Source organism: Oncorhynchus clarkii, chromosome 30, assembly GCF_045791955.1.
Source record: "Oncorhynchus clarkii lewisi isolate Uvic-CL-2024 chromosome 30, UVic_Ocla_1.0, whole genome shotgun sequence".
Classification (NCBI taxonomy): domain Eukaryota; kingdom Metazoa; phylum Chordata; class Actinopteri; order Salmoniformes; family Salmonidae; genus Oncorhynchus; species Oncorhynchus clarkii.
This window is the reverse complement of record NC_092176.1, coordinates 12,888,837-12,904,384: the sequence shown is the minus strand read 5'-3', so window position 1 is coordinate 12,904,384 and position 15,548 is coordinate 12,888,837. Positions and strand designations below refer to the sequence as shown.

The following is a 15,548-nucleotide window of genomic DNA, read 5'->3' as shown; positions in this document are numbered from 1 at the left end:
GAGAGGCCAATGTGTTCTTGGGGACTTTCAATGCCTCAGACATTTGATAATACGCTTCCCCAGATCAGTGCCTCGACACAATCCTGTCTCTGAGCTCTACGGACAATTCCTTTGACCTCAGGGCTTGGTTTTTGCTCTGACATGCACTGTCAACTGTGGGATCTTATATAGACAGGTGTGCCTTTCCAAATCATGTCCAATCAATTGAATTTACCACAGGTGGACTCCAATCAAGTTGATCAAGGATAATCAATGGAAACAGGATGCACCTGAGCTCAATTTTGAGTCACATATCAAAGGGTCTGAATATTTATGTAAATAAGCTATTTCTGTTTTTATACATTTGCAAAAACCTGTTTTCTCTTTGTCTTTATGGGGTATTGTGTGTAGATTGATGAGGGGAAAAAAATATTTTCATCCATTTTCGAATAAGGCGTAACGTAACAAAATGTGGAAAAAGGGAAGGGGTCTGAATACTTTCAAAATGCACTCTATCTAGTGTTCTTCCATGCTGCTGTTTAACTGACGCACAGTAGACCTACATGAGACTGAAAACCTTTACAAGAGGGTCACATCATTTGATATGTGGTATTTTGAGTCATTGTATTGTCAAATGCTTTGTTGGTGTGACACTCACAAAAGCTTTCATGTCTGTCTGTCTTTACTTTGGTCATTTTGGAAACTATAAATGTGCAAATCTCCTGTGTAAAGAGATTGTAAAGAGACCAACACTAGATGATTATGGGGCCTTAATAGATGTGAATCTGTCACGTCCTGACCATAGAGAGCCCTTGTTTCTCTATGGTGTAGGAGGTCAGGGCATGACTAGGGGGTATTCTGGTTTAATATTTCTATGTTGTGTTCTATTTTATGTTTTCTATGTTGGTGTTTTGTATGATTCCCAATTAGAGGCAGCTGGTATTCGTTGTCTCTAATTGGGGATCATATTTAAGTAGATATTTTTCCCACCTGTGTTTGTGGGATATTATTTTGTGTTTGTGCATGTGCACCACGTAGTCACGTTCCGTTGTTTGTTTATTTGGTTTATTGTTTTGGCTTATGTTTCAATTTTGGAATAAATATGTGGAACTGCGCCTTGGTCCTGTTCTTACGACAACCGTGACAGAATCAATTAACAGAGATTCAGCCTAATCTGTCGTGTCCTTGACCTTTCAACCTTTTCAACCAGCTGTGGTGTGGAGGGTGATGCAGAACACACCTACTCACTCTTTGGCTTGGAATCTACTGCTGTTGCCTGCTGCAGGTTCTTCAGCTGCTGCTGAGATCTCTGCAGTCTCTGCTCTGCCTGGAAAAGCTGGACATATCCAAATGACAACACACCTTATCAGCATTTTAAAAGAAACCAACATCATGCTTATAAATCTACTTGTAGGTGAATTTGGAATGTGTAATTGACAACAATCTTTGATAATATGTCAACGTTCCTTTTTCAGGACCCTGTCTTTCAAAGATAATTTGTAAAAATCAAAATAACTTCACAGATCTTCATTGTAAAGGGTTTAAACACTGTTTCCCATGCTTGTTCAATGAACCATAAACAATTAATGAACATGCACCTGTGGAACGGTCGTTAAGACACTAACAGCTTACAGACGGTAGGCAATTAAGGTTACAGTTATGAGAACTTAGGACACTAAAGAGGCCTTTCTACTGACTCTGAAAAACACCAAAAGAAAGATGCCCAGGGTCCCTGCTCATCTGCGTGAACATGCCTTAGGCATGCTGCAAGGAGGCATGAGGACTGTAGATGTGGCCAGGGCAATAAATTGCAATGTCCGTACTGTGAGAAGCCTAAGACAGCTCTACAGGGAGACAAGATGGACAGCTGATCATCCTCGCAGTGGCGGACCACATGTAACAACACCTGCACAGGATCGGTACATCCGAACATCACACCTGCGGGACAGGTACAGGATGGCAACAACTACCCGAGTTACACCAGGAAAGCACAATCCCTCCATCAGTGCTCAGACTGGCCGCAATAGGCTGAGAGAGGCTGGACTGAGGGCTTGTAGGCCTGCTGTAAGGTCCTCCAGCATCACATCACCGGCAACAACGTCGCCTATGGGCACAAACCCACCGTCGCTGGCCCAGACAGGACTGGCAAAAAGTGCTCTTCACTGACGAGTCACGGTTTTGTCTCACCAGGTGTGATGGTCGGATTCGCGAGCATCACCCCTGGAATGAGTGTTACACAGAGGCCTGTACTCTGGAGCGGGATCGATTTGGAGGTGCAGAGTCCATCATGGTCTGCAGCGGTGTGTCACAGCATCATCGGACTGAGCTTGTTGTCATTGCAAGCAATCTCAACGCTGTGCTTTACAGGGAAGACATCCTCCTCCCTCATGTGGTACCCTTCCTGCAGGCTCATCCTGACATGATCCTCCAGCATGACAATGCCACCAGCCATACTGCTCGTTCTGTGTGTGATTTCCTGCAAGACAGGAATGTCAGTGTTCTGCCATGGCCAGCGAAGAGCCCGGATCTCAATCCCATTGAGCACGTCTGGGACCTGTTGGATTGGAGGGTGAGGGCTAGGGCCATTCCACCCAGAAGTGTCTGGGAACTTGCATGTGCCTTGTTGCCCCACTCTTCCACCATCTCACAGCAAGAACTGTCAAATCTGGTGCAGTCCATGAGGAGGAGATGCACTGCAGTACTTAATGCAGCTGGTGGCCACACCAGATCCTGACTGTTACTTTTGATTTTGACCCCCCCTCCCCCCTTTGTTCAGGGTCACATGTTTGTGGAACTTGTTCAGTTTATGTCTCAGTTGTTGAATCTTGTTATGTTCATACAAATATTTACACATTAAGTTTGCTGAAAATAAACACATTTGACCGTGAGAGGACTTTTCTTTTTTTGCTGAGTTTATGTGTACTCTGCATGCAGCAAAGTTGAAAATATGGGTTACAAAGCCTGTAAATTGGAAAGTTGGACATGCCATATCATTAGTTGGTTCTTCTGCTGAGCCAGAGACTCTTCTCTCTCCTGTTCCACAAGTAGTTGTCTGGCCAGTTCCAGCATCCGCTGGTGGTTGAACACTGACTCCACCTAGTGGACACAGAAAACAACTGTGATACTGTTTCAGCACCTGAGATTGAGTTTCACCTCACACGACAGCCGGGAGCCACTACCACTGACCTCAGTTTCCCTTCTGGCATGGCCTTAAATAATGGTCCACTAAAATAGCACTCTATTACTATTCTACCCTGGAAAAGGGTGATGCCGTGAGCCTCTCAGATGCCTGTCTAGTCTCTTTACAAAAAGGAATCTGTTGGCGTGTATAAGAGGTCATGTTTTCATTACTCTGTGAGTCCCTGTGAGTTTCAGGCATTAGGACAGGGTGAGCTTTCTCAAACAGATTGTCTGCCTTACCCTCTTCTTCAGCAACTCCACTCGCTTGATCAGCTGGTCCTTCTCCTCTTCCATAGCACCAATGTCCTAAGGTTGAAAAGGTGTCACACCTTTCCACTGATCTCTGCAGTGGAAAAGCCAGAGCTCTTCAGTTGCTCACACTCCTTATGGTAGGTCTTGAATCGTTCCATTAGTTCTTCATACAACAAAAACAACAGATCAAACACTATGCAATGATTAAACTTATCTTAGTTATGCATTCCATCACATCTTTCTGAGCCATAGTGAACTTAAAAAATAATAAAATAAAGTTTTTAATCATGGCATCATAGTGTGATCTCTCTAGTCTAGCGAGAGGAGGAGTCATTATCCCAAGTTCCCATTTTCTCATGTTATGCTTGCACCTTGATGTCAGTGTTAAACAAACCTGGTGACAGGTGTCAGTGATGACACCACCCTGCAGGAACTCTGCAGGCACCTCCAGTTTAACCAGGAAGCGAGCCAGGTAAACTCTCTTCTTCAGCTCTGTGATCCTCTGCAGCAACCAGAAGGATAGGGTGAATCACAGGTCACCAGGCCCTGTCTGAAACTGCTCCTGTCTGAAGAAAGAGGACAGTGAGAAGCAAACACTCTCAGTGTTCTATTCAGTCATTGGTTCTACTGCTGAAATCTGCTTTGATTTTGTAAGTTGTCTGTCAAGAATACTTACAGATCAGACATATTCCCAGGTGGTTTGTATTTCAACATCCCTAGCAAAGTGAACATTATCTTTGCTGTTTGGTCAGGCATTTCTTCACGGATATCAATAGCTTACTGAAATGAATAAAATATGATTTACAATTCATTCACACATTTTACACACACTTTGGGTGACTGACTGATAATTGGAAACACAATAATAGTGGGGCTCAAAATGGGGTAGGTGTCATCATCAACATTACATTTGAAACATAATATCAACTGGGACAACTCAAAAGTATGAGGTTGTTGTTTACATTATCTTACCTTAGTGTCAATTTCAGCCAGAACATAACTGAGAATCTCCAGCAGTTGCATTGGCTCCAGTGAGTCGAAGGTGATGAGGTTAACGTTTTTCTTGAAGGGGTCTTTATTCAGGTGCTCAACAATAAATGTACGTTGCTTGCTCATCTTAAAATCAACTGGTCAGCTAACGTTAAAGCGGGGTAAATAATTTTAGATAATGTTAGCTAGTCAAGAGGATTAGCAAAAATACAAAATCAAAACTAGCATTACGTTAGCTTGCTACGTACTGTAAAGTTAGCTATTTAGCTAGATACTGCTAGATAACGTTAGGTGAATAGCTTGAAGCATAGCTAGCTACACGCTAACAAGAGAGTTCGTATGCACAAAGTGGCCAGCTGGCTTGTCCCCTTGTTTATTTCTAGAAATACTCGTTTTAAACACCATAACAACGTTCACAGTCAGCAAAACAAGACCATTCGTATCCGTTTTGGTAACCAGGCACAAACGTACTCGAGCTGGTTGCTAACAGGAAGTCTTTCAGCTTGTTCAAGAGGGCAAAGATTGTTTGACAAGATAGTCGAGTGACTGCTCTAACAATGGATATAGCTTAAAAATAAAAGTTATCCTCTTACTTGACCACAATATCAGACATTATAGTGTATTTTGCCTGTTGCAAGATGCGTTCAGTTTCTCTGATTTTACCCTCCCCTTTTCATAGGAGGGATTGAAGCTTATTTTTTAGTTCTAGTGGTCTGCCAAGGTGAGTAAAATTAAATAAAAGATACAATCAGTAAATGTTTTAATAACGGGACATCGAAATGTGTTTTAAACAATAATGTTAAATATAAATTAGTTAAAAAGGAATTCTTGATTGAAATGTAAATATTCTTCATTAAATAATATCTGGAATAGTAGTTTAATTTCCATTCAACTAGATAGTACTGTCCCCATGCTGCTCCCCGCAAGGGGTCTGAGGATTCTGAAACTAAACTTAGGCTCTTGACACGCATCCGTGCATTGGTAGATGTGCTGTACATGGTTATAAACAGTTATTACACTGCTATAAACGGTTATTCTCACTGTTATCGAATGTTACAAACACGTATTACAAAGTCCCCCAGTGTCCGGTGTGAGGCGTGAAGTCAGGAACTCTGCTTGTCGGTTACTGCGTAGCAACCTTGCGGTGCCAAAAGCCCTGGTCTGCCCTAGAAAGCCTATGTAAATTACGATCGCCAGAACGGCCAAATCCATTTATTTTGGACAGCCGTTTTGGGATCTAAAATTAGCTTATGCTCACATACACCAATCACGGGCCTTCAGACATGGAGGCTCGTGGTCTCATGCCTAATGGTGCTTTAAGAAAACTGGGAACTCGGAGGGAAAAACGAGCTAAAATCATGACACCAGTGTGCTCCATGTCGGAAAATCGGAGCTCTAGAAAGAGTCCTGACTTGGAATTCTGAGTTAGATGACCGTTCTAAAAATCCGACCTGAAGATCACTGACATGAATTGACCTCGTATTTTTGAGTTCCCAGTTAGTCACCACGATAGGCTGTAACGCGACATCATCCAGGTATTCTTAAAAAAAACTCTCGATGGCGCATGAAGCTGAAAGTATTGGAATTTGAAGCATGCCATATTGTTGAATGGGCCTGCAAGGAATTGCTAAGGATCATGGTGAAAGTGGCCATAACTAGCAAAGGATCATGATGTCGTAGTTTTCATCCTGCCAGAGAGCGTCCGTTTAGGTGCACCTGCAAAGAGCCTGCATGAAGGCATGAGCCTCCTCGTAACCTGTCGGCCCATGATTGGTCTGTGTCAGCACGTGGTCATGTGTGACAACAAATGCAGTAGTTAGAGTGGATCACTATTTAATTAAGTATCGCGATTTGTAGCGAACTTTAAAATCATTCAACATGGGGAGCGAACTTGATCATTATATACACATTTTAGAGCCCAAAACAGCCTTCAATTTTGTGGGGTGCGGCCATTCTGGCGATCATAATTTCGGCTTGGCCCATAAGACCCTCACAAATTTCTACAGATGCACCATTGAGAGCATCCTGTCGGGCTGTATCACCTCCTGGCAAATGTACCATCCGCAACCACAGGGCTCTCCAGAGGGTGGTGCGGTCAGCCCAACGCATCACCGGGGTCCCACTCCCTGCCCTCCAGGACATTTACAGCACCCAGTGTATTAAATCAAATAAAATTGTATTAGTAACATGCGCCGAATACAACGGGTGTAGACCTTACAGTGAAATGATTACTTACGAGCCCCTAACCAGCAATGCAGTTAAAAAAAATATGGATAAGAATATATAATAAATGTAACAAGTAATTAAAGAGCAGTAGTAAAATAACAATAGCGAGACTATATACAGGGGAGGGTACCGGTACAGAGTCAATGTGCGGGGGCACCGGTTAGTTGAGGTAATATGTACATATAGGTAGAGTTAGAGTTATTAAAGTGACAATGCATAGATGATAACAACAGAGAGTAGCAGCGGTGTAAAAGGGGGGGGGGGGGGGGGGCAATGCAAAAAGACTGGTTAGCCATTTCATTAGATGTTCAGGAGTCTTATGGCTTGGGGGTAGAAGCTGTTAAGAAGCCTTTTGGACTTAGACTTGGCACTCCGGTACCGCTTTCCGTGCAGTAGCAGAGAGAACAGTCTATGGCTAGGGTGGCTGGAGTCTTTGACAATTTTTAGGGCCTTCCTCTGACACCGCCTGATATAGAGGTCCTGGATGACAGGAAGCTTGGCCCTGGTGATGTACTGGGCCGTATGCACTACCCTCTGTAGTGCCTTGCGGTTGGAGGCCGAGCAGTTGCCATACCAGGCAGTGATGCAACCATGCTCTTGATGGTGCAGCTACAGAACCTTTTGAGGATCTGAAGACCCATGCCAAATCTTTTCAGTCTCCTGAGGGGGAATAGGCTTTGTTGTGCCCTCTTCACAACTGTCTTAGTGTGTTTGAACCATGATAGTTTGTTGGTGAAGTGGACACCAAGGAACTTCCACTACAGCCCTACAGTCCCGTCGATGAGAATCGGTCCTCTTTTTCCTGTAGTCCACAATCATCTCCTTTGTCTTGATCATATTGAGGGAGAGGTTGTTGTCCTGGCACCACACGACCAGGTCACTGACCTCCTCCCTACAGGCTGTCTCGTCGTTGTCTGTGATCAGGCCTACCACTGTTGTGTCCTTGGCAAACTTGATGATGGTGTTGAAGTTGTGTCTGGCCATGCAGTCATGAGTGAACAGGGAGTACAGGAGGGGACTGAGCACGCACCCCTGAGGGGCCCCCGTGTTGAGGATCAGCGTGGCGGATGTGTTGTTACCTACCCTTACCTCCTGGGGGCGGCCCGGCAGAAAGTCCAGAATCCAGTTGCAGACGGAGGTGTTTAGTCCCAGGGTCCTTAGCTTAGTGATGAGCTTTGAGGGCACTATGGTGTTGAACGCTGAGCTGTAGTCAATGAATAGCATTCTCACATAGGTGTACCTTTTGTCTAGGTGGGAAAGGGCAGTGTTGAGTGCAATAGAGATTGCATCATCTGTGGATCTGTTGGGGCGGTATTTGGGATAATGGGATAATGGTGCTGATGTGAGCCATGATCAGCCTTTCAAAGCACTTCATGGCTACAGACGTGAGTGCATGATCACACAGTCATCCAGAACAGCTGGTGCTCTCATGCATGTTTCAGTGTTACTTGCTTCGAAGCGAGCATAAAAGTAATTTAGCTCTTCTGGTAGGTTTGTGTCATCATCTAGATGGCAGAGACTGTGCAGGTGCATCAAAGCTGGGGACCGAGAAAATAAAAAACAGCTTCCATGTCCAGGCCATCAGACTGTTAAATAGTCACCACTAGCCTGCCTTCGCCCAGTACCCTGCCCTGAACTTTAGTCACTGTTACTAGCCAGCTTCCACCCTGTACTCAATCCTGCACCTTAGAGGCCCTATGTACATTGTCATTGAACACTGGTCACTTTAATAATGTTTACATATAGTTTTACCCACTTCATATGTATATACTGTATTCTAGTATACAACTACTGCTGTACACACCTTTTCTATTCATATACGCTCCATACTGTCTATGCACACCGTCATATACTGTACATATACAGTGCACTGAGTATACCAAACATTAGGAACACCTTCCTAATATTGAGTTGTACATGACCAAAAACATTTTATTTGGATTTGATTTAGGCTTTCTAAGACACTGGGGGCCTGTGCCATAGACATTAAGGTTGGCTCTCTTTGGCAGGATGAAAATGACAACATTGACCATGATGCTTTGCTAGTTCCGGCCATTTTCACCATGATCCTTAGCGATTTTTGGTGCCATTTAGCCCAATTCAGCAATATGGGGTGCTTCAAATTCAAATACTTCTGGCTTCTTGAGTTTTCCATATAGGACACATTTTTTCTGTAATTTTCATTAGAAGAGCCCTTTTATATTTCTGGATTTGAACATTGTAAATAATAGTTCCACAACAGACACTATCCTATTGTTCTCTGTATAGTTGAGGGTATTTTGGTTCAACAATACTGAAGTCAGTTTTGGTCCCAGAGGGGATCTCAATGCTGTTACACAAAACCAAGTTAACCTGACTTAATGAAACCTGAATTTAAAAAATAAAAATGTACTTGTCATTATTTTAATTTTAACTTTACATTATATTATTATAGTAGATCATTGGTTAATACAGACTACACCTTATTTATTTCTACCCACATTTCTGTCCACAACTTCTGAATCAGGTAATAATTAAACAGATACATGTACTGCCTTTCCAATTGATGTAAACTTTCCACACAAATATTAATTAGAAAAACCAAAAGACCTGTTATTTTGTCTGTTGTTTTAACAATGTAATAATAATATATGCCATTTAACAGATGCTTTTATCCAAAGCGACTTCATACCAATTCAGGTTAGTCAAACAACACCAAATTTGTAGCGTCGTAATGCTGTAGCTAATATTTGACAGGAGGTCGTACGAATGGGGCTTGTACGGAGAGACAGGGTAAGGAGTAGTAAAGCCCTGACCAGGACCTCTCAGCCCTCCTGTCCAAAGTTCTTTGTGAACTCCCTGATCTTGAACAAGTCCTCCGTGCTGACTGTTGATCTTGTGGTGGATAGTGAGCGCAACATGTCAGACTGGATGACAGAGGGACACAGAGAAGACAAACAAAATCATGGTTCAGCAATTACACAAATATAAGCATCGGTTTGCAATGCCTGGATGTGTATGTTGAAACAGCATGTTCCAGTCTGTCAAATCAAATCAAATTTTCTTGGTCACATACACATGGTTAGCAGATGTTAAAGCGAGTGTAGCAAAATGCGTGTGCTTCTAGTTACGACAGTGCAGTAAAATCTAACAAGTAATCTAACAATTCCCCAACAACTACCTAATACACACAAATCTAAAGGGGTGAATGAGAATATTTACGTATAAATATATGGATGAGCGATGGCCGATCGGCATAGGTGCAATAGATGCTATAAAATACAGTATATACATATGATTTGAGTAATGTAAGATATGTAAACATTATTAAAGTGGCATTATTTAAAGTGCCATTGTTTAAAGTGACTGATCCATTTATTAAAGTGGCCAGTGGTTGGGTCTCAATGTAGGCAGCAGCCTCTCTGAGTTAGTGATTGCTGTTTAGCAGTCTGATGGCCTTGAGATAGAAGCTGCTTTTCAGTCTCTCTGTCCCAGCTTTGATGCACCTGTACTGACCTCGCCTTCTGGATGATAGCGGTGCGAACAGGCAGTGGCTCGGTGGATGTTGTCCCTGATGATCTTTTTGGCCTTCCTGTGACATCGGGTGCCGTAGGTGTTATGGAGGGCAGGTAGCTTGCCCGCTGTGATGCGTTGTGCAGACCTTACCACCCTCTGGAGTGCTTTGTGGTTGAGGGCGGTGCAGTTGCCGTACCATGCTGTGATACAGCCCGACTGGATGCTCTCGATTGCGCATCTGTAAATGTTTGTCAGGGTTTTGGGTGACAAGCCACATTTCTTCAGCCTCCTGAGGTTTAAGAGGCGCTGTTGCGCCGCCTTCATCACACCGTCTGTGTGGGTGGACCATTTCAGTTTGTCTGTGATGTGTACGTCTCACTCTCCACCTCCGACAGCTTCCTAACCATCATACAATCTGCCAGAACACTGAGGACAGACTCCCCTGCCTGGGAGAGAGAGAGACAGACAGACAGACAGAAGAGAACGAGAGTGAGAGCGAGAGAGAGGAGAGTGAGACAGAGATGGGGGAGGGAGATAGATAGCGAGAGAGACAGAGAGGATAGTGAGACAGAGATGGGGGAGGGAGATAGATAGCAAGCAAGAGAGAGAGAGAAGGGGGGGTAGAAACAGCTGGTCCGGGACAAGGTAACCCGAGAGATAATAGAGAGAAAGAGAGAGACAGACAGAGCCAAATTACAGAGAGAATGCATAAGATCACACAATATACCAGATAAGCCAGTTTTTGAAGCCGGTTTTTAAAGGGACTTTAAGAAAAAAATTGTTGTTTGGGTCATATAGTAAATAGCTCATTGATTTCTATAATATATTGTTGTTATTTTCAATAAATGTTTTTTAACTTTAAACAATTTTTTTTTTTTTGGTGATTAAAAAAAAACATCATCCAAGTAAGCATTTTTCAGAGGGACTTTTAATTTGAAAAAAAAATCTGTATGATCACGTGACTCATGGGCTCCCGAGTGGCGCAGTGGTCTAAGGCACTGCATCCATCTCAGTGCTAGAGGTGTCACTACAGACCCTGGTTCGATTCCAGGCTGTATCACAACTGGCTGTGATTGGGAGTCCCATAGGGTGGCACACAATTGGTCCATCGTTGTCCAGGTTTGGCTGTCATTGTAAATATGAATTTGTTCTTAACTGATTTGCCTAGTTAAATATAGGTTAAATAAAAATAAATAAATACAACTTTAATGTCTCTAGTTTCACATGGAAGTCAGGGGGGAGGTGAGATCAGGTGGGACCATTCTAGCCAATGAAAGGGCAGATACACGTTTGAATAAAGGGGCCAATCTGTGTCTGTGACAGCAAGGGCAGCGCCATTGAGACTATCTCCATTTTAAAGTAGTCAATTTCTTCTTCTTCATTGGCTGATTGCTCCCAACTCATAGGAATCCTCACCCAGTTGACTACTTTAAAATGGTGGAAAGCCTCAATGGCAATGTCCATAATAAAATCGTATATATCATGAGTCCAACTCCAATATCAAAGTTGTCGAAATGTTTATTGATCAAATAAGCCCCACGTAGAAAATTAGCATTTCAAGTTTTTCATGGCCAAATTGACAATCTTTCACTGGCCTCCATAAAAAAAAATATTTCGTGGTCGTGTTTAGTTTAACAGATAATTTGGCGGAGAAAAAGGTAGCCTATTAGTTAGCGCGTTGGGCCAGTAACCGAAAGGTTGCTAGATTGAATCCCCGAGCTGACAAGGTAAACATCTGTAGTTCTGAACCTGAACAAGGCAAGTTAACCCACTGTACCTAGGCCCTCTTTGTAAAAAAATAATTTGTTTGACTGGCCTAGTTACATTTAAAAATCTCGCTTCGCCTCTTTCTCTCTGAAGAGAGAGTGGGACAAGCTGCGCAGACTCTGCCACCAGCGCACACGCAGAGTTGTACACAGGTTCTTGTCTGTCTGGATTTCTCTATTGTACCATTAGATGGAGACAAATATCGATATTTCAGACGGTATATATACCGTAATAAAACATGTCTGTTTTTAATCTTACAAAATGGCAATAGATTAGTCTACATTATTACTTACATAATATAGACCATATCATTATCAGGTTTTCTTCAGCTTGGATTTCTTGTTTTGCCGACGTGCCTGTGTCTTTAAAACTGGACAGACCCTCAATCACATCAAAGTCCCTCCCTCTCTTTTCAGCACTAACTCAACCTAAATAAAATGAGCAAAACACAGTAACTGTAGCGTGCTATCCAACGAAGTGTATATCATGTGTGGTGGATTTAAGGTTAACGAGAGAACATTCGAACTAACTTTCAATTAGATGCGGAGTAACGAATTAACACGAGAAACAGGAATTACACTGGACATGTAAAAGTGTTTCACTAAATCATTGGACGGAACGTCTGGATATAGCACAGTGCTGCTGCTTTTACGATGAATGAAGGACAATTGTCTACTGACATTACTTACAGAAGATAAGGACACTTTCTTTATGTTTTTGTTGTTGCAGGTATCTGAAATGGGTCGTCATTCTCAGTCCTCATGGCATTCTCTACTATGCGAGCTGATATTATGTTGATAACTAACGTCAGAACCATAAGAAAAAAATGTGCACGAGTCTTCTGAAAACTGTATTCAGTCAGTGAAGTGTGGAAATAGCTTCTAATGGCCATTATAAGTCATACTTTAGAAATTATTTTGATTGGAAACTAATCATATCGTTGAGTAGAAATTTTAGTAGAAGTTTCTACTCTATTCTCAGTGAACAAAGTTATTAAAACAAAAATGGTTGAACCAGTGGGTTTTGTGGAGGCTTGGAAAGCCCAGTTCCCGGAGTCAAATCCCCCAAACATGGAGCTGAAATCATTGGGGGATGTTGAGCAGGAGCTGGAGAAATGCAAGGCATCTATCAGGCAGCTGGAGTTGGAGGTGAACAAGGAGCGCTTTCGGATGATCTACCTGCAGACGTTACTGGCCAAGGAGAGGAAGGCATATGATGGACAGAGATGGGGCATCAAGAGGATGTCCCTAATGAATATTGGAGACCAATCCAGTGTTTCAGACACCCAGAGATCCCACTTAGATGAGCATTCATTGGAGGAGCAGCCAGGAGAGGCAGTTGACACAGGGTGTAAACAGTATCCAGAGGGAGAGGTGGATGGGGTGTCTCCCTCCAAACAGAGTGGTGGCTTCTCCCCTCACAGGTCGACAGCGGGTCCTCCAGACACACATCTGGACAGGGTAGGCATGGGCTCAGTAGCAGCACTGAGGTCCAACTTTGAGCACATCAAGAGAGCCAACTCTCACACGGCAGGAGATGGGAAAGGGGTTGGTGGGACAGAGAGACCCTTCTACGTGAACATGGAGTACCACCATGAGAGAGGCCTCGTGAAGGTCAATGACAGGGAGGTCTCAGACAAGATCAGCAGCCTGGGCTGCCAGGCCATGCAAATGGAGCGGAAGAGGTCCCTGCACTCCCTGCCCGGGAACCTATCCACTGCGACGGGGGAGATCCGCAAATCTGTCCTCCGAGGCAGATCCACAGAGGGCGGCTGTGGCTACAATGGGCTGTTTGATGATGCAGCAGAGGTGAACCCACATTTCTTCAAGGACAGTGTGAGCCGTTCCAATGGGGGGAGACAACCGGCAGACTGTCAGCCCTACACCAGTGTGTATGTCGGGGGGATGATGGGGGAGGGGAGGATCATCCACATCAGGGACCACAGTGTGGAGGAGGACTCCCACCTCACCTGGCCAAGGCGCTCCTACTCACCGGGGAGTTTTGACGATGTTGGGGGCGGCTACACCCCAGACTGCAGCTCCAATGAGAACCTGACGTCCAGCGAGGAGGACTTCTCCTCTGGCCAGTCAAGTCACGTGTCCCCAAGTCCCACAACCTATCATATGTACAGACCGAAGAGCCGCTCTCCGTCCCAGATTTCCCAGCAGTCCTTTGACAGCAGCAGCCCACCCACCCCTTTGTCTCAGAAACGTCTGAAGCAGCAGGTGTTGGTGTCCGAGGCCTCCATTGTGGGTGTCCGTAAAACAGGTCAGATCTGGCCCGACGATGGGACCTCCACTACGTCTAGTAGGACCTCGCATGACAACAGTCTCCATGGAGATCTGGGTAGGTCTGCAAGGACATAGTCTCTGTCCTTTTGTAATCAAGATATTTTCTATCCTCTGTTTTAATTTCCATTTGATGAGACACTGTATAAAAGCACGAGAATTGTTAATGCACCCTAGGGCTCAATAACCACTGCCGTTTCATGTTTATTAGAGGTGCCTGTACTTGCCCTAACCTAGACCCCACCTCAAGCGCGGATGTGCTTTCAGTATATGTCCACCTGCAACATGTCGAAGGAAAGGAAGGAATTATTTAGATCTAGTGTACCATGCATCTGCCAAGAAGTTTTCCATATGAATACATTAAACCATTAGCACAGCCCAACCATTGCAAAGCACCCTAGTGCTTGTGTGGTTCTTTGTAGATTGTACGACTGTTTTCTTTTCACTTTGTAAACATGCCTGCCCCCCCCCCCCCCCCCCCCCCCCCCCCCTTCTGCTCTCCTATTGAGTGGCCTAGTGCTCTTGTGGACATGCCCTGATTGAGACAGTGCGTGCCCTCAGGCTGCCCAGTCACTCGGCCCTGTCCACCGAGTGTTTTTGTGTCAGCACACATCAGCGTTGTTGTCCTTGGCTAGAAGTAATTAACTTAAAGGGGCTTGTGTAGCGTGATGAATTTAGGGAGGCTCTTTGTTGGGGGTGGGGAGGAAAAGGGCTGATAACTCTCACTAAAAAGAGGACGAAGGGCTCAAAGTGTGTCACATGGCTTCCCATCAAAATCTCAGGCCTCAGTGTTTCCTGTTGTGATGTGTGAACACAATAGGAGAATCACTCATGCAGAGTATGTATTGACACTGCAACAATGTAGCAATGTTAAGTGGGATGGGGTGGTCTTACTAGGTGCTGCCAAGGACAGAGAAGAGAGTGAGTTCCCATGCAAAATATTTATGAAAGCTTTAATACATGAGAGGCTGTATGATTTGTCTATGATGGTGATTAAATTAAAGAAATACATGTCTAAGTGAAAAGGGGCGACTCAATGCCACATATTACATGATTTCACTGAAGCCTTAACTTCTGTTGTAGTGAATCAGGCAGGGTCATTCGTTGCTAGGCTCAACAACTAAAAAGCTATGCTAATTCATATGAGAAGAGCCAGAACACATTGTTTGACGCTATTACAAAAAAACACATGCTGTTTGGAGCAGATTTTCAGTAGCAATTGTTGAGAACAGGCTGTTATGTAAGGTGTTAGGCTGGAAAGCATTTTAAATCAAACATGCAATGAACAAGCAAATTGTCTGAGAACAGTAAGCCAGTGTTTGGCTCTTCTGACAGAAATAGAGATTCCTTTTGACTTGTGGTCAGATATTG

The 15,548-nt window shown here is 43.9% G+C and overlaps 1 protein-coding gene across 1 annotated transcript in view; it reads left to right on the top strand.

Moving 5' to 3' along the window:
- Positions 1 to 12,314: 12,314 nt before the first annotated feature.
- The window catches only part of LOC139389874 (breakpoint cluster region protein-like), a 47,631-nt gene continuing 44,397 nt past the window's right edge, over positions 12,315 to 15,548 (top strand). The window contains exon 1 of the mRNA XM_071136876.1: positions 12,315 to 14,235. Coding sequence (XP_070992977.1) covers positions 12,894 to 14,235 — 1,342 coding nt within the window. The 5' untranslated portion in view covers positions 12,315 to 12,893. The remainder of the gene's footprint in view (positions 14,236 to 15,548) is intronic.